Genomic DNA, 25,893 nt, shown 5'->3' on the forward strand with positions numbered 1-25,893 from the left:
AGAGTAAGTTTGCTTAGCCTCCCCCTTCCTCCAAACAATTTTTCCTGCTGTTGAGGCAATACTGCCCCTGTTGAGAATGAGTATATCATCTGGTTCCTAAAATCCTAAGTATCAAACAGCAGGAGGTAGATGTACAGAATGGTGGTGTGTAGGGTGGGATGGTGGTTACTATTTGAACAGTCCAGTGGTGTGACTGAGTGTTGTTCCTGGCTGTGCAACATCCATGTGTTCCAACACAGGATAGAAGTGAAAGGAATCCTTCCATGACACCAAAAAAAAAAAAGAATCCTAGGCTTAAGGCTCACTTTAGAGTTTAGAGAGCAGTCAATCCAGAATGAATAAGGAGAAAATAGCGTTCTGGAACATAAAACTGAGAGATTATATGATGCATATGATCATGGTGATAAGAGTTTTAGAGTCATGTGGTAGGATTTAGAGATGAATTAGTGATAGTTACATAGAAAACAGAATGAAGAAAATGAAAAGGCAAATGTTAACCCTAGGAAAAATATAAAGTAGTAGCAAAATGGAAACATGATCATAGTATACAGTGTGACTTATCTTTGAATGATATTTATGAGGTCATAATAATGAAAATTCTGAATATTTACTTAATCCAAAGTAGTGATACAGTTATATTGGGAGGCAAGTGTTGGAGGGAGAATGAGAAAAGAGCTGTATTCAGGCATAGTAAAGTTGTTGATGTATAATATTTAAAATGAAGAGGTCTTGAAATAGCATATAGAGACTTCCCTGACAGTTCAGTGAGTTAGACTTCGCCTTCCAATGCAGGGTGGTGGTGGAGATGGTGGTGGTGGTGGTTCAATCCCTGGTCAGGGAACTAAGATCCCACATGCCTCATGGCAGATAAACCAAAATATAAAACAGAAGCAATATAGTAGCAAATTCAAAAAAGACTTAAAAAATAGGTCCAGGTCAAAAAAACCTTAAAAAAATAGTAATATAAACTTTTGTTTTTAAGAAAATGCAGAGGACAATGCCAACAGAGACAGTTATAAGAGTTGACTCCAGCAAGCAAAACCGGAGTGGGGGCAGGTGGGACTAGGGACTTGACTTTTTCATGAAATACAGTGCTATTTGATTTTAAAATTTACACCTGTTTTACTTCACCTTGGTATGTACAGACTTTTCCACCATTTCTCCTCTTCACTGCAAGTATTTCAATAGAAAACACTGGTGATCAAAAATATCTGTGCCTTGGACTTTCCTGATGGTTTAGTCGTTAAGACTCTGTGTTTCCACTCCAGGTGGCAAGGGTTCAATCCCTGGTTGGGGTAGTTTCACTTGCCACCTGAGATCACTTAAAAAAAAGCCTGTCCCTTGATGCTGAGGTCATCCAGCTCTTTGCCCCGAGTGTACATCATACCCTCAGCGCCAGGCTCTTTTACATTTGCCCAGTTAATCTGCACTGGGGGAAACTGATCAGAAAGAGTGAACAAGCTCAAAGGTATGTTAATAGAGAAACACTTAAATGTCATTATTGTTGTTATTGTTCAGTTGCTAAGTCCTGTATGACTCTTTGCGACCCCATGGACTGCAGCAAGCCAGGCTCCCCTGTCCTTCACTATCTCCTAGAGTTTGCTCAAATTCATGTCCATTGAGTTGGTGATGCCATCCAACCATCTCATCCTCTGTCATCCCCTTATCCTCCTGCCCTCAATCTTTCCCAGCATCAGGGTCTTTTCCAATGGGTCAGCTCTTCACATCAGGTAGCCACAGGTAGCCAAAGTATTGGAGCTTCAGCTTCAACTGGGTTTTAGTTCATAGGAAGCAAAGAATCAGACAGTACTGAGCGACCTACAAAACTTCAGTATATGCATGAGTATTACACATTGCTAAAATGCAGATTCCAGTTCTTTGACCTAAAAATTATTGTTCTCATTTTTCTCCCTTTTAAAAAAAAAATTCTGATTCTTTATGTGTTTGGTATGGTCCAGGAATCTGGATTTTAAACAAGTGTCACAGGTAATTCTGATTAAGGTGGTACTGTGGAAGCCATGGAGACACACTCACTTGTTGAGTTGTGTCAGACATACTAGAGTTGATTTTATTTTTCTTTTATTTGAGTGACACTCAAGGAATTCCAAAGGGAACAATTTTAACTGCTTTCTCAGCTAAATATCTAGGGACCAGTAGCTGAATACATTTTACACAAAGAGGAATGGAGTAGCTTTATGCAATAAGATCAAGTTCCTGGCTCCTGTCCTAGAATAATGTAAGATCATTTCATTGGTTACCAGTTGGATGCTAACCAAAGAAAGATAAATATTTGTGGATTCAGAGATAGTATTTAAAGAAATACTGTAGAGAAGGATGAAGACTAATGCTACCTGGAATTTTCAAAATCATCAATCACAGTAATCATTTTTAAATGCATCACAATGTAATATGGCAAATTATAAATTATACATTCATTTGCTTAGTTCTTACCCATGAAATTCTTACATAAATTACTGTTTGTCTTTTTTTCATCCTTTTCCTCTGTGTAGGTTGTAAAGGCTCAGAATAGACACTGACAGTTGAAAAAAATAATATAACTTACCATAATATATTCCAGTATCTAAGAAGATGAAAAAGTTTAAACCTAGTTGTCATTTATTTTTGTAAGTATAAAGCTCTGTTAATACTTTCAGGTGAGATAGGCCAGGACTGTTGTAAATCATCTAAGTTAATGTCCTTTTTACACTCCAAATCTTAGCCCTTAGTGTTCCCCACCTCCCAGCCCCTATTTGGAGGCAGAAGCTAAACCAGCCTTTGTTTCTAATCTCCACCTCTACGTTGTATATTGTGTCTATGGTAAATGTGACCATATACTGTAAGGTCAGTTATTCCTAAAATAATAATGGTGAGGATGATAACGGTGATGGAGGTGATGATGGTTAGTATTTATTGAGAGCTTACAATGTTATAAGCATTAAGTGTTTTATGTGCATAAAGTTATTTGAATGGCATAAGTCACTATAATTCCCATTTTATAGATGAGAAGATTGAGACCCAGGGAGGTTAAAAAATCTTGCCCAGTATAAATTAAGTAACACTAGGCTTCAAACTCAGATATGCAGATGATACCTTCACTCTAAAGGCAGAAAGTGAAGAGTAACTAAAGAGCCTCTTGAGGGTAAAAGAGGAGGATGAAAAAGCTGGCTTAAAACTCAACATTAAAAAACTAAGATCATGGCATCTGGCTATCACTTAATGGCAAAGAGATGGGGGAAAAGTGACAGATTTTATTTTCTTGGGCTCCAAAGTCACTGCGGACAGTGACTGCAGCTGTTAAATTAAGAGACACTTGTTCCTTGAAAGGAAAGCTATGACAAACCTAGACAACATATTAAAAAATAAGGACATCACTTTGTAAACAAAGGTCTGTACAGTCAAACTATGGTTTTTCCAGTAGTCATATATGGATGTGAAAGCTAAACCATAAAGAAGGCTGAGTGCTGAAGAATTGATGCTTTTGAACTGTGGTATTGGAGAAGACTCTTGAGAGTCCCTTGGACAGCAAGGAGATTAAAAGTTAATCCTAAAGGAAATCAACCCTGAATATTCATTGGAAGGACTGTTGCTGAAGCTGAAGCTCCAATACTTAGGTTGCCTTATGTGAAAGGCCAACTCATTGGAAAAGATCCTGATACTGGGAAAGATTGAAGGCAAAATAAGAAGGGAGTGACAGAGGATGAGATGGTTAGATAGCATCATTTACTCAGTGGACATGCATTTGAGCACACTCCAGGAGATAGTGGAGGACAGAGGAGCTTGGCATGCTACAAACCATGAGGTTGAAAAGAGTTGGATATGACTTAGTCACTGAACAACAGGCTTCAACAACAGGCAATGTCATTTGCCTGTCAACAACAGGCAAGCAACAACAGGCTTCAAACTCAGGCAATCTGATTCCATGGCCAATTTCTTTACCTGGTACTTTCTATAATCCTACCTTTCTAATGCCTCAAAAAAGTTAGGGGTAATATTTCAAATGAAGAATCTGAGAAAGGGGCTTCTGTTGGTGGTGGCTACTGCTGCTGCTAAGTCACTTCAGTCGTGTCCAACTCTGTGTGACCCCATAGATGGCAGCCCATCAGGCTCCCCTGTCCCTGGGATTCTCCAGGCAAGAACACTGGAGTGGGTTGCCATTTCCTTCTCTAATGCATGAAAGTGAAAAGTGAAAGTGAAGTCGCTCAGTCGTGTCTGACTCTTAGCGACCCCATGGACTGCAGCCCCCCAGGCTCCTCCGTCCATGGGATTTTCTAGGCAAGAGTACTGGAGTGGGGTGCCATTCCCTTCTGCCTCCGTTGGTGGTTATTTCCCCCTGATTTGCATTCTGGTTTTGGATGTGCAACGCATTATTTATAAATTTAGTAATACAATTGATTTGAACTACCATGGGACCATTTGGTATATCTTTCATTACAGTTTTTCCCTTAGTTTTAATGTATTGTGATTTTTATAAGAACTATCATGTGATAGACAGTATTTTAAGCCTAGGTCAGAATTTACATACAAAAACCTAAATAAGAGAGAATAACTATTGGCTTTCAAATGGAAAATAAGTGAAAAGATAATTTGATGAAATAGAAACCAGGCCATAACCTTTTTATAAGGATGTTAATTAGCAGGTGAAATGAAAAGTCACTCAGCTGTGTCTGACTCTTGCGACCCCATGGACTGTAGCCTGCCAGGCTCCTCTGTCCATGGCATTTTCCAGGCAAGAATCCTGGAGTGGGTTGCCATTTCATTCTCCTCCTTAGCAGGTATACCTCATGTTTAACCAGAGGAGTCACCTGTTCAGGAGAGCAAGTCCTTTGGCCAGGGGACAGGGCTAGGTGTGGTAACCAGAGTTGACACATGGACATGATTGCATTCCTAATTCCTCACCACTTAGGGCTCTAGCATTGGTACTGTAAGCCATGGACAAAGCCCAGCATCTGGAAAATGACAATAATATAGGAAGGATCTAAGGAGAAAACATATGTTTTTCAACACTCACGAAGAGGGAAACTTGCTGAAAGTGATAGGCTTCTGAGGGGCAACAGAATTCTTTGGTGGGCTGGAAACTCACCAAAAGCTTTCTCTTTGTCCCAGAGCCAGCAACAGAAGAGGTGAGGAAGCAATTCCTGCTCTAGCAGCCAGACCGGACTATTTAGAAGAACAGTCAACATCTCTATTTGACGTGTCTCTGGTTAGAGACGTCAACATATTTAAGGAGGGGAACTCTTCTTATAATTATAGACAAGCTGAAATAACCTGAACTATTAGGCAGAACTGAGAAAATAAGTCCTTCTTAGCCTATGTGTTACCCCAAGTAGAGGCAATAGTACAGCTAGTGGTGATGGTGATTATGATGAAAGCTGTGGTGGGTATTTTGACTTACATTTAAGCTATTTCATAATCTGGACACAAATGCTATTATGCAAACATGGGGAAGCATGGGAGTTTGTACTCTGTTTTTCTACGCCTAAGCAGCAGAGGGTTTCAGATGGTGTCATTATAGTAAATAAGCCCTAAGGGGGTGCTCTTTTAATTGAGATGATTCATTGATGTAATGGTAGAAAAGCCAAATGAATCTATGAGGGAAATATTTCCCCAAGATCCACAGACACAACACAGAAATCATCACAGATCCTTGAGAATCACAGACACTGTTGAGAAAAAAGTTGATTAGATTTGTAGTAACTTACAGGTAGTTATGAAACCAGCGAAGCAACTGGAGGGCAATGCAATTCTCCAATTGGTAATAGGAGTTTGGCTTGTATCCCTTAGTCAAACAAAACTAGACTGAATGGCTCAGAGAGACAGAAAAAAATTCTAGAAATTCTTGGGAGTCATAATTTCAGAAGAAGGAGCCATTGAAATTACTTAGTTTTTTAATCTCTTAATGTATAGACAGTGAAATGGAAGAGGTTTGTTTGTTGTTAAAGGTCATTCTTAGAGCCAGAAAACAGCTGCTCCAGGACTTCAATGGCTCCAAGCAAGTCTCCTATCTCTACTGTTTTCTGTGCTTGTTACCTCTGGTTCAGTTTATTTTTTGATGTCCTAACTGAAGCATGTATGTCTTAAAGGGCAACTTTCTGAATATCATGTTTTGGTCTCAAGCTAGGGTTAGCTTGTTGTTGTTCAGTCGTTAAGTCTGACTCTTTGTGACCCCATGGACTGTGGCACTCCAGGCTTCCCTGTCTTTCACTATCTCCTGGAGCTTGCTCAAATTCATGTCCATTGAGTCAGTGATGCCATTCAACCATCTCATCCTCTGTCACCCCCTTCTCCTCCTGACCTCAATCTCTCCCAGCATCAGGGTCTTTTCCAATGAGTCAGTTCTTTGCATCAGATGGCCCAAGTATTGGAGCTTCAGCTTCAGCATCAGTCCTTCCAGTGAATATTCAGGGTTAATTCCCTTTATAATTGGCTGATCTCCATGCTGTTCAAGGGACTCTCAAGAGTCTTCTCCAGCACCACAGTTCAAAAACATCAATTAACGGTTAGTTTATAAGTGCTTAAAGATGCCAGTTGGTTACCTGGGGCTTTTATTATGCGTATGGTCCAATGCCCTTCATCAGAGTTATCCCAAGATATAAGAGCAGAAAATAGGCAAAATAATTGCCTTGCGAACTCAAATTTCATGACACATACCATTTTTATGAAACAAAAACAGCTTGGCAAATTATTCATTTCTTCTGAGTGGTTTATTCAAAGTTAAAATAAGTTGGGAAGGGAAACCTTCATTTTAGCAATCTTCAATTACTATAGCCAATTTAGTGGGGGAGACCTAGGTAGCCCCACTACCTAGGGTAGAGAGATGATGAGATGAGAACACGGGTAGATGATCATTTTATTATATATGAACTCTTAATGCTCTCACAATTTGGTCTAAGTAATTCTTGTTAAAATGTGCTTGCTACATTGAAAGCTCTTTCCTGCTAATTATTATTTCTCATACTAATATTACAAATATCTTTAAAAATAATTAACCTATTATTAATTTTATGCTGATACTTCGTTGCTGTGCGGGCTTTTCTCTAGTTGTGGCGAGTCAGGGCAACTCTCAGGGATCAAACCTGTGTCTCTTGCATTGGTGGGCATAACAATCCATATTTAAGGCACAGAGATTTAAGACGGATTTCTCAAGTTCATAGCTGTTTGGTGCAAAAATCAGGATAAGATGTTTGGGGTTAAAATATACGCACTAACATTATATATACAATAGATAATCTAGAAGGATCTGCCATTGGAGAAGCAAACGGCAACCCACTCCAGTATTCTTGCCTGGAGAATCCAATGGACAGAGGAGCCTGGTGGGCTACAGTCCACGGCGTCACAAAGAGTCAGACACAGCTGAAGCGACTTAGCACAAGAACCTACTGTATAGCAAAGGAACTATACCTAATATCTTGTAATAACCTATAATGGAAGAGAATGAAAAAAAGGAATATATATTTATATATACACATGTATAACTGAGTCATCTTGTTGTACACCTGAAACTGACACAACATTGTAACTCAACTATATTTCAATGAAAAAAAAATGTCAGGCCTAAAGTTCAGGTCTTTTGACTTTCAACCAAGTTTTTTTTTTCTCCTGGATGCATCTTTTCATTCTTTAAGATCAAGTACGTGACTTTTATAAGATGCATGTTATCTGAGTTAGGACAGTGAGGCATTATATATAATTAATTCAATTATTTCCCCCATCATCACAGTTTAATAAGAGCTTCAGGTCTAATTAGCAGATACTGGTCAAAAGGCCTGCATCAAATTTATGCTATCATCACTGAGTTATTAGCTTGAAATATGGGCTTCACTTCCTTCATTAGAAACATGAGGATGCAGTACTTTTACTATGAGAAAAATAGTCTCTATTTTCAGAATCACATCACATCTCTTGGATGGTGATGAACATTTTTTAAGTCTTACTATATACCAAGCACAGTCTGAGTTCTTAGGTAAGCTTTTATAACTTTATAATTCAGAGCTGGTGCCATTATTATGCTTTTACATATGAAGAAACTGAACCTTAGGTTAAGTAACTTGCCCAAGGTCTTGCAGCTAACAAAACACAGAGACAGATAAAACCTAGGTGGGTATGACTCCCAAACCGAAGTTGTTAATACTCTACTATACTATACCTATAGCTTTGACACAATTATAACATGATATTGACACAGCTAAAGTTACCAGTTGGATAATACTTTCCCCACTGCAGTTATTAATTGTAGTCACCTCAAATAGTGAACTGTGTTCTGTCATGTCCTACTAAAATAAAAATCCAGTCTAAAGAAACTTTTTTGTAGACAGTAGTTATTCTAGACCTGCGATTGTATCTTTATCCTACTTTAGGTTGTAGTATGTTCCCAACGTCAACTTTTTAAGTTTTTAAAACAGTATTTCAAGTTTTCCTTCAGTCTGTATGCTTAGCCACCTGTATATTTTTTCTATACTTCCCCAAAGTGGAGGAAGGGAAAAACAGAAAACTTTCTGAGATTAACAGAGGGCTCCAGTTTATTGGGATAATATGTTTGAATGCACAGCCCGTTGAACAGACTTGGTTTCTAACTGATTACAGCTCCCCACGGAGAAGAAAGGCCCTAGCTTTTTCATTCTTCTCTGAATCTCTTGTTCAGTTTGGTTGTTAGGATTAAGTTAAGCAAGCAAAGAAGGTTAGGCAGGAAGCGATTGAATCAATTAGTTCAACCGCCTCCTTTTCAGAGAGACAACTAAGTTCCAGGAGAGTTGATGATTTACTGAAGCCCGTGTATACAAATCTGTGCTGTCTCACTGTCCCAAGAGTCTACAATAGCTATCAAGAAAATGGCACGCTTGATAGCAGGTGAGAATTTCTGGGCTGGGTTTAAGAGCGAAGAAGAAGAGGGTGTAGAAATTACGAAAAACTCCCAAGGCCCATTTCTTGGATCCCAGTCCAGCCTTGGCTATTTATTCACAGTGCTGTCTTGGCCAAGTTATTTCTCTGTGGCTCCATTTCTTTAGTTGAGGGTGTTAACTAACTAAACTAAACTACCGTTTAGTTAACAGTACCACCCTCACGTGGTTGGTGTGGGGATTAAGTGAGCTAGACCTTTAAACAGAGATGAAAGCATTATGAAAGCGTTCGGCTGAAGTCTCATGAACCACTGTTTCTATCAAAAATTTCAGACGCTTAGATCTTCCAGTTTTGAGCTCTCCCATGCTCTATCCTGGCATTCCTCAGCGTTTGAAACCTTCTAAACAAAGTCGATACCTGCATTTTCGAAGAACTGAAATGGTTCACGTTTATGACACACTGAACAGATACACATTACACACACACCAGCACACATCGAACGCTGTTAACGTAACAGCACAATAGAAAAGAGTCTGGGGGAGCAGGCACTTCAGGGGTTATTAAGAAATGCTGAGAAAGAGCGTTCCATCTGAGCAAGGCGGTCCTGGGATGCGGATGCTGGCAGTTAAGGACACACACAGGCCGCAGGCACCCTGGGGCTGGGCGCCATCGCGGCGTCGAAGGGGACCAGTCTCACCCCTCCAGGCCCAGGTGGGCTGCAGGGTGACCGAAACGCACACTCAACCTGAAACTAGCCCCAAGTTTGATTTTTTTTTTTTCCCCACAGCAATCCTGTGATGCTGGCGATGGACAGGGAGGCCTGGCTTGCTGCAGTCCATGGGGTCGCAGAGAGTTGGACACGACTGAACAGCAATCCTGAAGACAAAGGCACTTCTTATCTAGGTCACCTTTTTGGGGGGTCTGTGGCCCTCCTCCTCCTCCCAGCCCCCCGCCCCACGCCTCGGCTTTGTCCCCAACTTCCCCCAGCACTGACTCGACGGCGCCCCGCACGTCGGCTCGCCTTTGTCCGGCGGCCGCCCGGCTCCCCTTTGTTGTCCACCGCTGCTCCTGGAGAGGGGTGGTCTGGCCGCCGTGCTTGAGGAGGAGGAAGGAGGGATAAGCGGTGGGGGGCGGGGAGAGGAGGCGGAGAAGCCCCCACTAGAGGCGGGAGGCCGGCCGCGAGCCGTCGGCCAGCCGCACCGGGACAGCCCCTGGTCCCCCCTCCGCCGGACTCTGGGGCCCCGGGGGGCCCGGGATGGGGGCGGAGCGCCGCGCCGGCGGCGGCCCCTGATTGGCTGCGGGCGTCGAGGAGCCGCGCCGCGATTGGGCCGCGGGGCTGTCTGGCGCGAGGGCGCGCGAGGTGGGGAGGGGGCGGTTGGAAGCTGCTGGAAGTCAGGGGGCGGGACGCGCGCGGGCGGCCCCGCGGGGCGCGGGGCGGGTCGGGGGGACGACGCGAGGGCGCGGCCGCAGGCAGGCGGGAGGGGGCGCCGAAGGAGGGCCGAGCGGGTGGCCGCCCCCCGGCCCCGCCCCGGCCCCGCCCCGCGCGCTCCAACCGCGGGCGGCCAGCGGGGCGGGCGGGCGAGCCGGCTGTATCCCCATCCTCTCGGGCACGCACGAGCGGCTCGGGCGGAGCGGCAGGCCGGCCATGGCCACCACCAGCACCGCCAGCACCACCAGCACCACGGGCTCCACCCTGCTGCAGCCCCTCAGCAACGCCGTGCGGCTGCCCATCGACCAGGTCGGTATCCGAGGCGGCCCCGCTGGTCCCGCGCCGCCCCCTCCGCGCGGGACCATGGGCGCGGGGCGCGGGGGCTGGGGCGCGAGCCCCACCGAAGGGAGGGGCGGATCTGCTTGTTATTGTCCTCGCGTAGCCAGGCACCGACTGCCCCCCTTCCGCCCCCCCGCCCAGCTGCCCACCCTGCCCCCACCTCTCCGGGGCAGCCCGGGGGTGGGGGGCGCCCGCGGGGCGCCCGACGTGCGCGCGTGCATGGTTGGCCCTCGCTCTCCGCCTGGGCAGCGCCCGACCCCGGCGGGCAGTCGGCGATCGAAGCCCTGAGCGGCTTCCAGTGCGTGGTGGGCACGAGTGTAGACAGTGCGTGGAAAGGCTGGGCTTTGCGGGAGCCTGGGGTGTCTGTGCCCTGCGCGCGTGGCACCCGACGCTCCGCCGGGAGGGGTGGAAAAAGGATGGATGTGCCTAGGTGGACGGCGCAATTGGACGCGCCGTGGTGTGGCCTGGAGGAGGCCAGCTTCGGGGTTGGCCACTGGCCCTTGGGGACAATTGGCGTTGAAGTGCGGCTTATTCGAGAAGGAGGCAACCGTTTGGCGAGGGGGCGGGAAGGCAGAGGTTCTGCAGAAAAGTCGAAGTGAGTTTAATGACCAGGGTTCCCAGCGGAGAAAGTGGCAACGTTGTAGACGGGGGACACCCTCCCCCGCTCCCAAAAAGCATTTGACACAATATAGGGGAAGATTTGACATTTCAGTCCTCACTTGGGAGTTTGTAAGGAAGGCCTAAAGGGTTATTGAGAAAGAAACAGTCTTGCGATGGGAAAAGCAGCGCCATTTTTTAATTCAGAAAAGAAAGTTTGGGAGTTGTCAAGAGTGATATTTAGAGCAGTTGGGGGCTCAGAGACCATTGCTTTAGCCCCAGGCTAGAGGTAGTTCGCTGAAAATTTTGCTTCAGATTATTTCAAGTGGATTTGATCTAGAAGTGTTTGCACTTTACAGGGGATCCTGGGTCACTGTCCTTCTCTTGAACGTGTCGCTGTCATTGATGTCATCAGGGATTTCATTTCTAATACAGGATTCCTCTGTGTCCAGACTCCGTTTCATAGCAGCAGGAGGGGACATTATCCCGTGCTTGACGTTGTGACACTTGGTACTTCGTGCTTCAGTGTTGGAAAAGTAAATAGAATATGTCCAATGAGTATGGAAAAATTCTCTGTTCAGATCTGAATTCCTTACTTATATTTCAATCATAGCTGTTGGTTCTCCTCCATCCATGGGATTTTCCAGGCATGAGTACTGGAGTGGGGTGCCGTCACCTTCTCCGTCTTAGTAAATACTATCCCCCATACATCTTTTTTAAAAATTAAAAAAAAATTTATTTTATATTGGAGCATAGTTGACTTACAATGTTGTGTTAATATCAAGTATACAGCAAAATGATTTGGTTATACATACGCATATATGCATTCTTTTTCAGATCCTTTTCCCATGTAGGTTATTACAGACTGTGGAGTAGAGCTCCCTGTGCTGTACAGTAGGTTCTTGTTGATTATGTTTTATATATAATAGTGTTTATAAGTTTCTCCCAAACTCCTAACCCGGTACATCTTAAATGAAAGTTAGAATGTGAATCTTGCTAATAGATTCAGGTGCTAATAGTGAAATTCATCGCGTGTTGTAAGAAAGTAGTCTTTTCTGTTTATTAATAAACTGATCAGAACTCAGGGTTTTTTGTCTTCTCAGTCCTGTGGAGAATTCTCACTTTCCTGAAGTGGAGCACTGTGTATGCCTTTTAGTGTATTATAAGCCCCTTGGCTTAAGTAGGTTGCAGCTAGGATATCAGCAAATGCAGGGTAGGTATCTGGTTTTTATTTAAACATGTTTTGCCATTGAAAGCAAGAGAGATAGGCCTATAGCTTTTCACTTGATTTAGGAACAGGATTGTGCTCTTTTTCCTCCCTCTTTCTCTCTGTTTCTCTCCCTATCCATGACATATTTTCTCTGCTGTGTTAATGCCTTTTAGTTTATATAATGCTTGTAACTTTAAAAGTGATTTGATGTAATGAAATCATTTAAAAAAATCTCAGCAATCAAGAGCAAGTTCATTTCGGTCCTGACATAAAGCAGGAGAATCAAGGGATGGTGACAGGACTTAAAATTTTGACTTTTTCTCCTTTATTATTTACAGGTATTTTTTCTTTTTTTGTTGATTTATTTTTGGGAGCACTGGGTCTTCCGCGTGGGCTTTCTCTAGTTGCAGCAGTCCAGGCCGCTCTTCCCTGTGGTGCGCCAGCTTCTCACGCCATGGCCTCTTGTTGCGGCACTCGGGGTCAGTAGTTGTGGCTCCCGGGCTTAGTTGCTGCGCTGCACGTGGAATCTTCCTTCAGTTGGGATCGAACCCACATCCCGCTGCATTGGCTGATGGATTCTTATCCACTGCACCACCAGCGAGTCCTCCACAGCTTTTGATTTTGTACTTTGAACACCTTCATTCTCTTGAGACTACTCTGAATTTGCATAGCCAGTTGTATTTTGGGTTGTTCTTCCTCTTAGCAAATCTTAATATTGGTTTAATACAAGGCTTAACTTTTTATGGTGATAATACACTGTTTTTTTGAAGCACTGAAGAATTGACTTTCTTTTTTGCTGATAAAGCACTTGGAATAACTAAAAACTCTTTTAGTAAGACTGGATAAGTAGTCATTGAGCCACTATTTTGAAGTTGAGCAAAACAGAAATTAAATTTGGTAACATGTAAATAATCAGGTCCCAGTTGAGAGAAAGCCTAAGAATTAGTTGTAATCAAATAGTGTGATTCAACTGGAGAAAGACAAATCAGGAAATGTGTAAAAATATAACTTGTTAGTATGTTAATTTGGTATGTGCTAATTAACAGTGTTTTGAAAAATTAGGAAATTATAAAAGCAGTTATCTGATATCAGAGGATGAGAAGGACCTTAGAGCCAGAAAATAGCTTTTTTTGATAGAGTGAGTATGAAATTTTGGAAATGATAGAGATTATGTATGGGATATAAGAATGCACATTGTAGGATCATGTAGGCGAGAAAGGAGGAAATATGTTGCACTGAGGCCAGGCGAAGAAAAGGAGCAACCTACTTAAGCCAAGGGGGTTGTAACACACTAAAAGGCATACACGGTGCTCCACTTCAGGAAAGTGAGAATTCTCCACAGGACTGAGAAGACAAAAAACCCTGAGTTCTGATCAGTTTATTAATAAACAGAGAAGAATACTTTCTTACAACATGCGATGAATTTCACTATTAGCACCTGAATCTATTAGCCAGATTCACATTCTTTCATTTAAGATGTATGGGGTTAGGAGTTTGGGAGAAACTTATAAACACTATTATATATAAAACATAATCAACAAGAACTTACTGTTTAGCACAGGGAGCTCTACTCCACAGTCTGTAATAACCTACATGGGAAAAGAATCTGAAAAAGACTGGATATATGCATGCTGCTGCTAAGTCGCTTCAGTCGTGTCCGACTCTGTGCGACCCCATAGACGGCAGCCCACCAGGCTCTCCGTCCCTGGGATTCTCCAGGCAAGAACACTAGAGTGGGTTGCCATTTCCTTCTCCAGTGCATGAAAGTGAAAAGTGAAAGTTAAGTCACTCAGTCGTGTCCGACTCCTAGCGACCCCATGGACCGCAGCCTACCAGGCCCTTCCGTCCATGGGATTTTCCAGGCAAGAGTACTGGAGTGGGTTGCCATTGCCTTCTCCGGATATATGCATATGTATAACCAAATCATTTTGCTGTATACTTGATATTAACACAACATTGTAAGTCAACTACGCTCCAATATAAAATAAAGTTTTTTTTTAATTTTTAAAAAAGATGTATGGGGGATAGTATTTACTAAGATGGAGAAGGCGATGGCACCCCACTCCAGTACTCAAGCCTGGAAAATCCCATGGATGGAGGAGAACCAACAGCTATGATTGAAATATAAGTAAGGAATTCAGATCTGAACAGAGACAGAATTTGTCTATACTCATTGGACATATTCTATTTTACTTTTCCAACACTGAAGCACGAAGTACCAGGTGTCACAACGGTAAGTATGGGATAATGTCCTCTCTTGCTGCTATGAAACGGAGTCTGGACACAGAGGAATCCTGTATTAGAAATGAAATCCCTGATGACATCAATGACAGCGACACGTTCAAGAGAAGGACAGTGACCCAGGATCCCCTGTAAAGTGCAAACACTTCTAGATCAAATCCACTTGAAATAATCTGAAGCAAAATTTCGGGCAGCTGGAGGAGGAAATGGTAACCCACTCCAGTATTCTTGCCTGGAAAATCCCATGGACACAGGAACCTGGAGGGCTACAGTCACTTGGGTCACAAAAGAGGTGGACACGACTTAGCGATTAAACAACAATATATGTACATATGGTATTAAGCATTTGAGTAAAAGGTCTGTTTTAATTTATTTTTTTAACATGTGGCAAGTTGTTTGGTAGATCATTGTTTTAGATCCAGGTTGCCAGTGTATTTTTGGAGGACAAGGTGGAGAGGAAGACCTTTCCTAATGCTGAAGTGCTGGTGGAGATGATTGGGGTGGGGAAAACCCCGTGTGGGCAGAAGAGAGAATCCTTGTATCCTTTTTTGGGGTCATTTTGTTGATTGACGGTTTCTATGTCTTCTCCCCAACTCAGTGCCATGTAAACAACCCACAAAGTGAAATACTATCTTAGGGAAAAGAGTAGTTTAAAACATTAACCGCTTTAATTCTCCTACAATTGTGTACTGTGATGAACCGTGTTCTATAGGTGAAGAAGCAGATGATATTCTCAGTTTTGAGCTTTTTTAAGATTATGACTTTTAGGAAAAGAAGGTGATTGGCAACAAAACAAGCAAATCAAAGGTCTGTTTTATTTTAAAATTGCCATTTGACTGCTTTAGGTTTTGGACACAAATATTTAACTCATTTGTCCCTCCTGTCTACCTTTACACTGGTAATGAGGCTCAGCCTTCATCCTGAGAACCCTGCCGTATTGAGGCAGTCTGCTGTGGAAGATTCCTTTTCATCAGGAAGACATATGGGCCTGAGAATCTTGACTCTGTATTTTGGGCCCTGCCAGTTAACTAATTTTGAATACGTCACTTTACATAAATGAGTTTCCCCCTGTGTAAAATGTGTGTTGCAGTTGGTTTTAGAATTCCATGATTCTGTGTTTGTTTCATCCAGCTGCCCCAAATTCTCTTTGGACTGAGTTGAAGGGAGTATAAATATGAACTTGGGGAGGAAAATGGACTAATAAATTTTGATGTTTTCAGCAGTAAGTTTAAACTGCCCATCTGGTTAGTCCCAGGGCAAACGCAAAGGACCGGGTGCCCTAGGTTGTAGTCTGTGTTGGTTTCCGTATCAGTTTCCCTTCCTTGATAGAAAGTAGTAGTACCGTGGCGGAGTAGAAATGGCGTGCTTGGTTTGGAACAAGACTCTGCCAGCCTTGTGCTTGTTGGCGAATTACTGTGTATTTCCTGAAGACCCAGTTTCCTCATCTATAAAATAAAGATAATAAATAGTAGCTATTTGTATGCCGAGGTATGGAAGCAACCTAGATGTCCGTCAACAAATGGGTGAAGAAGCTGTGGTACATATACCTAATGAAATGTTACTCAGCCACAAGAAGGAATGAATTTGAGTCAGTTCTAGTGAGGTGGATGAACCTAGAGCTTGTTACACAGAGTGAAGGAAGTCAGAATGTGAAAAACAAATACTGTATATTAACACATATATAGGGACTCTAGAAAGATGATACTGATGAAGCTATTTGCAGGGCAGGAGTAGAGATGCAGACATGGAGAGCAGACTTGTGGACCCAATGGGGGAAGCAGAGGGTGGGATGAATTGAGAGTAATATTGACATATATTTACCGCCGAAATGGCACCCCACTCCAGTACTCTTGCCTGGAAAATCCCATGGATGGAAGAGCCTGGTAGGCTGCAGTCCATGGGGTCGCTAAGAGTTGGACACGACTGAGCGACTTCACTTTCACTTTTCACTTTCATGCATTGGAGAAGGAAATGGCACCCCACTCCAGTACTCTTGCCTGGAGAATCCCAGGGACTGGGGAACCTGGTGGGCTGCCGTCTATGGGGTCGCACAGAGTCGGACACAACTGAAGTGACTTAGCAGCAGCAGCAGCAGTAAGATCGCTAGCTAGTGAGAAGATGTATAACACAGGGAGCTCAGCCCAGTGCTTTGTGATCACCTAGAAGGGTGGGATGGGTGGGGTGGCAGGGAAGTTTAAGAGGGAGGGGATATATGTGTACTTATGACTGATTCATAAGAAACCCATGGTTTCTGTATGGTAGAAACCCAACACAAAATTGTAAAGCAATTATCCTCCAATTAAAAATAAATAAAAAATAAATAGTAGCTATTTGTAGATGATTGTGATGGTTAAAATACATGACCTATGTAAAATACCCGGCTCCTTTACAAAGTATGCAGTATTTGGGATGTGTCTTCTATTTTTCTTTTGGGGAGCTGACATCTGTTCATATATATTCCATTTTAAGTCTCTAGGACTTCCTTTTTAGGAAGGGAAATTTCAGGCTCAGGTTCAGTCCTATCCCCCACATGGTGATTAAACTGGGATTAAAATCTCATTTTGAATTTGGAGTCAAAAGTGGTTTTTCTGCTTCCTCACTGTTCAAGAGTTCTTTGTCCTCTGGTTTGAAAATGCCTAAGTAGGCTCAGATAACCTTAGTCTCTGTTTACTGCGGCCCATCAGAGCTGACTTTCCAGGGAAATAAAACGGCTCACATACAGCTTTTGCCTGCAGTCAGTTTAGCAGGGGGGATTCTGCGATGATAGAACTTGGCAAGATTTCCTTCAAATAAAACAAGCTGCAAACAGGGGCCCCTGGAAGCGATCATGTAATGGTTTTATGAATGACCTGGGTCCTGCTTTGGTAAATATGTAGGGTGCGGAACAGGGCAGGGACAGCTGAAGTGTGAAAAGGTAGAACTGGGCTTCAGGGGATTTGAACAGGTGGCACGTGCCGCCTCCTTTGCTTATCAGAATCCTCGCTGTTCTTTCAAGCCCGCATCCAGTGCACTTTGCCCATGAATCTTCTCCCGAGTCCCATCTGATGTGACTGCTGTCGTGTTTGAGCCACAGAGGCATTTTGGATCTGGCGCTGTTCTGGCATTTATGTTCTGCTTAATGTTGTATGTATCCGTTAGGGTTCTGGTAGGAGACAGGCTGAACTAGGTAACCACAGAGACTCCAAGAACCATTTGCTAAGTGGTGGGCAGGTTTGGGGAAATCAGCAAGGACTGGATAGTCTTCCAGGGCCAACTCCTCTAGGCCTGGGGAGTGAGAGGAGGGAAAGGGAGAGTCCTCGGGAATGAGACCGCCCCCCCCCCCCAGGGGTGGAGTAGCAGCTGTGGCCCCCCCGTGAGGACCCAGCCAGCCTGCGGTGGGCTTGAGGGAGAGGGGAGGGGGGATGAATACCCCAGTCCCTCCATCCTCTCTTTCCTGCTGGTGACTTGGTCAGAGGGCAGGTTGATGCTTCTGCGGGGGGTCGGCGGGGGGATACAGTGCAGTGGAGAGTGGATCCCGAGGGCACTGAAGTCCTGTGCAGGACGCTACCATCACTGATGCGCCCCCCACCGTGTCACTCACCTCTCCACATGAGGAATACAGATAAAAGCCCTTTTGTCAGCCCTTAATGTGCGTCTTCATCCTGTCTCTTTCTTCGCAGTCGCATGTTTTGAAAGAACAGTTGGGTCGTGCCTCTTCCATTTTTCTCATTTCTGTTCACTTCCAGCCATCATAGTCAGGCTTCTGCCGCCAGTGCTAATAGCCACACCCAGTGGCAGGCTTTGCGCCTTGTAAAACTGATGGGTTATGTGCTTACAACTCTGCCCAGCTTCCAGGCTGCCCTTTGCAATGCCGTTCTCTCTTTTCTCTTTTCTTTGCTTAGGTTGCACCGGGTCTTAGTTGCAGCACATGAGATCACATGAGATCTCCAATTGTTGCTGCACACATGGGATCTTTCGTTGCAACATGTGGGATCTAGTTCCTTGACCAGGGATCAAACCCAGGCCCCCTGCATTGGGAGCTCGGAGTCTTAAGCACTGGACCACCAGGGAAGTCCCTGCAGTGCTTTTTAAAATGTGACCACTAAGACCTCCTAAGACCACTTGTGTCAAAAATCATGAGGGATAGTCGTTTAAAAATGTATATTCCCAGGCCCTCCCCAGAGCTACAGAATGAGGGCCAGGGAACCTACGTTTTTAACCAGGCTCCTTCTTAGCCCCTCTCCTACCATCAGAGCTACATGGCTACCTGGCCGCATTTTTTAGGGTTCTTCGTATTATTAAAAGGTAATGTGATACATTTTTTAATTGTTTGCATTTAACTAATTAGCTTGTAGTCTCCAAAATGTAATGCAGTGTAATTGTGCGGTTGACAATATAGTTACAGTTTTGGGGAAAGATAAAATCCATAGTGCACACTGGGCAGTGTGACCCTGAGTTTTTAGCGAATGGTGTACATGTCTCCTTGTAGTCCTGTCATTGTATCTGTAGTGACTGTACGTGTGACCTCATTGGAGAACATGTCAAGAGTCTAACTTTGGAATCCTTCCGGAGTGTGAGGCCTGCTCTGTGAGAGGCCCTACCCCCTCCACCGTCCCCCCCGCATTCTATGCCTGCTCACCTCTGGGAACCCTAGGCCTGAAGGAGAGGCCTAGAGCCTCCCTGAGCCAGTGGAGGCCAGCTCCCCTTCTGTTATTCAGACTCCACCCTCACTTTGGTCTTCTTTCACACACCCCTAGCTGTCTCCCAGCAGGAGCTGGAAGTTGCCAGTACTGCCAAAGGTTGTCAGGCTGGAGGTTAGATCCTGGTCTGCTGCCCACGGTACCTGCATGAACCAGTTACTTAAGGTTCCCACAGTACATCTTCCTATCTTTTAACTCCATGCCTTTGATCAGACTTCTTCTGCCTGAAATGCCCTCTGCACTCCTTTGGGCCAGCAAACCTGTACTTGGCAATACTCAGCTAAAGCCTGTGCCTCCTTGACGAAGAATTTTAAAGACTGAAAAATCCCACGGACAGAGGAGCCTGGCAGGTGACAGTCCATGGGGTCGCAAGAGTTGGACACGACTTAGCGACTAAACCACCACCACCATCCCATCCTTTCCAGTCCCTTGCTGCTTCCTCTGGGCTTCCTGTGTGTCTGACGCAGGCGCACACAGTAGGTGACGCAGGCGCACACAGTAGGTGAGTGCCTGCTGCTGCCTGAGGCTGTGCATCCTGGGTGGAGCCTCATCGAGGAGCTGCTTCTTGAACCTCTGGGGTGTTTCTGCCGTGAGGCTGGTGTTGCGGAGGAAGCTCAGAGAGGAGACAGACAAACGGACAGACAGTTGTCCTGTCTTTATCTAGAAGGAACAGAGAGCTGGGCATTGAGTGCCCCGCCCTCTCTCTTGTGGGTGGGGGCCCTGCAAGAGGGCTCCTTTCAGATACCACCCCCTCAGCCAGGTCCCCCAGCCAGCCAGCCCAGGAAAGCCAGGCTAGTGGCAGGTGTCACCAGGGGCTCCTCCCCGCGTGGCCCGTGGCCCTGGGGAGAGATGAAGCCAGGGGCCAGCCCAGCTGCCAATCAGATGGACCTCACTCTTCCATGAAAGTCCCAGCCTCCTACCAGCTCAGCATCAGACAAAGATGTCACATGCTTTCTGTTTTAATCCATAATCCTGTAGAGGCTTTTTTAATTTTTTGAGGTTTTCTATGCCAAACTGGTTATCTATAGAAGGTCAGAGCTATAGGTAGTATATACATTTAGATATATTTAAGTTACTCAGTTACATGTTATATTAAAATAAATAGCTCCCTGTTTATACAAACAAAAAATTCTGAATCCTTTCGTTTTCTGTTTGAAGGTAGGTTATAGGTAAAACTACAGTGTATGAAAGACATTTAAGTGATACTTACCTTGTTAAAACTGCAGAGAGGCGCTGCCTTTTGCAAAACACTAGTTTCAAAACCACTGGTCCTTTGGGTGTGAAATAAATAGTGATTGAATTGAGTGTATCTGATTTAACAATATGAAATTTCAAAGATAAATGTGAAGACTTGCAGTGAAGTACTAGAAATTAATTATATAGAAGGAGACTTGCCTGAGACTAGCATTAAATTTTATAAACCATAGGAGTTTCTGTTTATTGTAAGGTATTGTGACCTGACAAGGTCACGGATCAGATGAAGTAGTTAATATCAACGTGAGTTCCAAACTGTGTCCTGGCCAGGCAAGGAACATGAATGGATGTAAATGAAGGTATAAACAGCCTGACTATCTGGAACACCTATGCCCAGCCCAAAAGGAAAGCCCACATTCACATTCACTGATGGTTACCAGAGCTGGTTTTTCAGAGGAAGCCGGACTTCTGGATTTTTTTGTGTGAAAATTTGTGATTTTTAAAATTTTGCCCAACATTTTCTTAAGTTTTCTTCTTTTTTTTTGAGCCCAAACAATTTAGCTAAGGTCAGATTTTGCTTACTGGCCATTAGGAAGAAGGTAGCTGTTTCTGTTACAGTCGATAGTGGTCATTCCAATCTGAAGGACACTCTTCTCTGGAGACATCAAGGATACTTGACAGACCCCATGATAACCATACCAGGCAGTCAGGGCTGCAGAAAGCTCGGGGACCATGTCATGTGATCCTTGAAGATGTAAGTCTCATGTTTCATCACTTAGTAATTTTGTCCTTTAAACTGGCCAGCAGGATTTCAGATTAAGTTTTGTCTAACTAGTTCTTGTCATTTGGAAAGGGTCACATCTCAGAAATAATCTTGAACACTAATCTCATTAAAGTGGAAAGGTTGGAATTTCCCACAACTACCATTTTATTCTTTTTGCAGATGGAGCATTTCAATTATTAATGGACCTAAGTGGTCAAGGCTGTTTTATGGGGTGTGAAATTAGGAAAAATATGTCTGGCTAGTAGAGAATAAAGTCATACTTGGAACAATCTTGATTGCCAGATAAACCCCTACCAATTTTTAAGTTTTTTTTTTTTTTTTTAAGTGTACATTGAATTTTGGTCAGCATCTTTTATCTTGTGATAACTGTTTGGGCTTTGAAGTTTGAGTTTAATCTATAGTGAGTTTCACTGTGAGGTTTAAGTTTAATCTGTAGTGAGTTTCCCTGTGAGTGTTAGTGTGCCTTTTCTAATACTGGGATGGACACAGCTGTTCTTGTTAGCTGCTTACCAAGAATAGACGTGACGAAGACTTTTGGTGTCTGTGTAGAGCTGAGAGGGTAGAGATGGAGGGCAGGGTAGGGTGCCCTTGGCTGGTACTTTCGGGGGTGGTTTCGTGTGCTCAGTCTAAGAGTATCATCCTGCTGTGGGATCCCCATACCTTTCCTGTAGGATGAGACAAGTCATATCTTCTCCTTTTGTTCTTGGAAAATATTTTAAAAGCCACACAGTAAAGGAAAATCTTGGTTATATTTGGCATCACAGCTTTGAGCTTCAGCCTTCCATTAGATTTGAGTGGAAATTCTGATAAACTAGTCAAAATTGAAGAATAGAGTTTGTGGGGTCTTGTTGAACTGTATGTTTTTTCTTCTTTCCCATGTGGATTGGGAGGATTCATTTCTAAAGAGTTAGGTTTCTTTTTTTTCTTAATTTTAGGACGTATAAATTAATGGAGAAATAAATATGTTGTTCTGAGAAGGTTTTTGGCATAGGCTCAGTTTTAGCACATGGGACTATGAAATAATTTATAAAGGAACTCTGTTAGGAATGTGGCATTTGGTACGAAACACGTGTCAATTTAGAAAAAAATCCTGCGTGGAATATTAAAGATAGAAGGATGTTAGGATCATTTCAGCGAGGGCAAAATAGACTGAAATAGTGCCAGAAGGCTGGTCTTGGATTGTTTCCCCCCTTTTTTTGTATTGATTTTACTGAAAGCAGGAACCTCTGGAAAACAGTGAAAATATTAAATTGCTTTTGCCCATTCTGCCCCTAACTCCAGATTTGGTAAATGTACCAAATATCGGAGTTTTAGCTCTTGTAAAATGAAGGAGTGCTGTCAGTGACAGGCCAGCACCCTGGCCAGGCTGGTAACGTAGGTTTGCAAGGAAGACTAGTCATCTTTCTGTTGGACAGTGAGCAGCGAGCAGCGAGGGAAAGCCTAATGTGCGTTAGTAAAAGTTATATACTGGGGGAGATGGTCGGGGTCAAAATCAAGAGCCTTCTCTGAAACAGGGGCCCAAGTCAGCTATGTAGGAGCAGTGTGAAAGACAGACCTTTGATAAGTTGGCACCATTCTGAGAAACTGAGAAGGTATTAGTCTATAGTGAGTGTTGTTACTTTTAGAAGGTTTTTATACAAGGAAGCTGCTGGGTCGTCGGTATCATTTTAGATGTTAGGGATTACCGTTTTGGCAGTAAAGATGTAAAAGAATGAAGGTAGCACTGTCGATCCAGCGCGTGGTGTAGGACAGGGGTTTTCTCAGGCCCTGGGGAGATGCAGAGATAGCGTGAGCCAGTCTGGCTCCTGAGCTTCTAGTCTAGAGGGAGGGGAGAGACGGACGCACCTGTATGGCGTGTGAGGTGTTTCAGGGGAGAGGTGCCAGGCTTCGTTTGGACAAGGTCGTTTGGACAAGGCTGCTGCACAGAGTCCCACTGATAAGGGGCTTTAAAGACAATAGACTATACTTTTCTCATGTCAGTTTTGATGTAAATGGTCCAGATTGGTGGATAGATTGCTCCACCTGGTCCTACAGAGAACAGTGTTCTTCCAGCACCTTGTTCTGCTACTTCATCAGCCTGATTGTGGTTGAGGCTGGTTACCTGAGGGCAGAGGTCCTCACACGCGAGGTTTCGTGAGAGTCCCCTGCTGCTGCTGTTTGGGTGCTCAGTCGTGTCCAACTCTTGCGACCCCATGGACTGCAGTGCGCCAGGCTCCTCTGTCTGTGGGATTTCCCAGGCAGGAATAGTGGAGTGGGTTGCCATCTCCTTTTCCAGAGAATCCCCTGCAGCGCTGTTTAAAACACAGATTGCCCAAGCTACAACCAGAGTTTTTAATTTAGTTGAGTCTGGGTTTGCAAGTGTGAACGGTTCGCAGGTCATGCTACTGCTGTGGGTCTGGCGACCAGACCTTGAGAACCTGAAGAGGAAAGAAGAAGAAGACAAGGAGGGGGAAAGGAACCTCTCTGGGTCCCAGTTGTGGGCCAGAAGTGGCACATAGCGTGTTACTTGGACTGTATTTCCTTTTGCCAGTGCTCTGTCACATGGCCATAGGTCCCAGGAGGGGGCTGCATGGGGGTCAGGTAGGGAAAGAGAGCAGGGCTGGCTGTACCACCCTGGGACCTTCTGGAGAGAAACATCTGTAACTCGGGATTGGACTGGTTGGGACGAGGTAACATTTGAGCCAGAATCTTGAAGGATAAATTTTCCTGGGATCCCAGAGCAGAAGTACAGCTGGTAGTTAAGCAAACAGTGTTTGCAGAGGCACACAGGGCAGGCTCACCCCTTGAGTGAGTATGGATGGATGTCCAAGCTCCACTTGAGGCCTTGAGCTACAGCAACCAGAGGGGAGACAGGCAGGGTCTGGTGATGCCGCTGATTAAAAAGCAAACAGGTTTCATGGGTTAAGAGTCTAGCGGTTAAGGCTGTGGACTCAGGAGTCAGCTCAGGTTCAAGCTGTGGTTCTGTGTGAGTGGTCTGAGCCTTGCTTTATCTACGTTGCAGACCCTCATGGGTAGTAAGCGCTCTGTAAACGTCAGCAGTTGTGGTCATCGCACCTTTGGTGTGAACTGCTAGTGCGAAATGAAATCTTCCCCCAGAAGTCTCTGGTGAATGGTTGTCTGGCTTCTACATGAAGGGTTCTGTGATGGAGAGCTTGTTGTCTACTCTGGGGTAGCCAGGTCCATTTCTGCATAGCTGTCGTGGTTAGAGAGTTTGTCATCTTGGTGCTTACAGACATTCTGGTGTAATCCAGAAGTGGTCTGAATAAGCCCACTTCTTCATGATCACCTTTTGGATTGTGGGAGACACTCCATTCTGTCTTCACATGGTTGGCTGATGAACAGGTGCACGTTAGTAAATCAGGTATCGATACCCCTAAACCTTCTACTGTGGAGTTTGTGGGTTCCTGAGTGAATGTTTCTAGCTCTCCTGCACCTGGAAGTCCAGTTTCCAAGGATGACGTCTTTAGAGCATTACAATGTTGGCATCCTTGTTTGAAGACTTGTTGCTTTTTGCCTCTAATAATTTGCAGTTGTGTTTGACTCTTTGCAATCCCACAGACTGTAGCCTACTAGGCTCCTCTGTCCATGGGATACTCCAGTCAGGAATACTGGAGTGGGTTGACGTTCCCTTTTCCCGGGGATCTTCCTGACCCAGGGATCGAACCCTGATCTCCTGTGTTGCAGGCAGATTCTTTATCATTTGAGCTACAGGGAAGACCTCTATTATTTTAGTATGTACTAAAAATAAAAATAAAGCTACTGACCTGGTAATAAGCATGTTCTTTGAGAAATGTAATAGCTGAGACACTGTAGAAACCATTAGGCATGCCCCAAATACCACCTTTCTAGATTCAGTGGACTCGTTGTACTCATGGCTGATTGTTTTCAGGCATGAGAAAAAGAACATAACTGAAGAGCGTGGACGAAATATCGGAAATGTATTATCTAAGGTTGCCTCTAAATAAGGGTCCGTAAATCACAATCTATGTCTGATGGTTGAGTGTTAAAATCAATAGAGAGTCAAAGCTGAAAGTATCCAGACAGATCTCAGAGATTTCTTTGTCTTCAGCTCCTGTAATCACAACATGCCCTGTAATCATTTCTGCAAACATGTCTGTGGACTCAAAACAATAGGAAGTCTCTTAGAGCATTCTTACGAAGACCATTGGTCTCAGGTTTGATCAGTGAGAAGGAAATATGTTTTGGGAACCCCAGTTCACTTTAACACTTTTGTTTTGTCCGTATTTCTTACATATTTTTATTATGTATGTATGATTCATTATGGATATCATGGTATGTGAGTTTAGAGTTCTTTCTCCTTGTGAAATTGAGATGACAGAGCTAATTATTCTGCTTTTAATTCATTAGTGTAGAGTTCCCAAATAGAGCCTTTTCATTAAAAAGGTCATTTTTTCATGACTTAAAAGGAACTAAATAAGTAAAAATCCTATATGGTTCTTAAAGGTTTTTTTTATTTTATGATAGTACACTAAACAATTTTACAAGTAAGAGAATTATAAAATAATCTTTTCCTGACTTTTAAAACATTTATAAAATTTTCCTCAGTGGATATAATGTTCTTAAA

At 43.9% G+C, this 25,893-nt stretch overlaps 1 protein-coding gene across 1 annotated transcript in view; it reads left to right on the forward strand.

The window, feature by feature from the left end:
* The first annotated feature begins 10,415 nt into the window (after positions 1–10,415).
* The window catches only part of MBOAT2 (membrane bound O-acyltransferase domain containing 2), a 107,763-nt gene continuing 92,285 nt past the window's right edge, over positions 10,416–25,893 (forward strand). The window contains exon 1 of the mRNA XM_024999544.2: positions 10,416–10,573. Coding sequence (XP_024855312.1) covers positions 10,481–10,573 — 93 coding nt within the window. The 5' untranslated portion in view covers positions 10,416–10,480. The remainder of the gene's footprint in view (positions 10,574–25,893) is intronic.

The sequence above is a fragment of the Bos taurus genome, chromosome 11, assembly GCF_002263795.3.
Source record: "Bos taurus isolate L1 Dominette 01449 registration number 42190680 breed Hereford chromosome 11, ARS-UCD2.0, whole genome shotgun sequence".
Lineage (NCBI taxonomy): Eukaryota > Metazoa > Chordata > Mammalia > Artiodactyla > Bovidae > Bos > Bos taurus.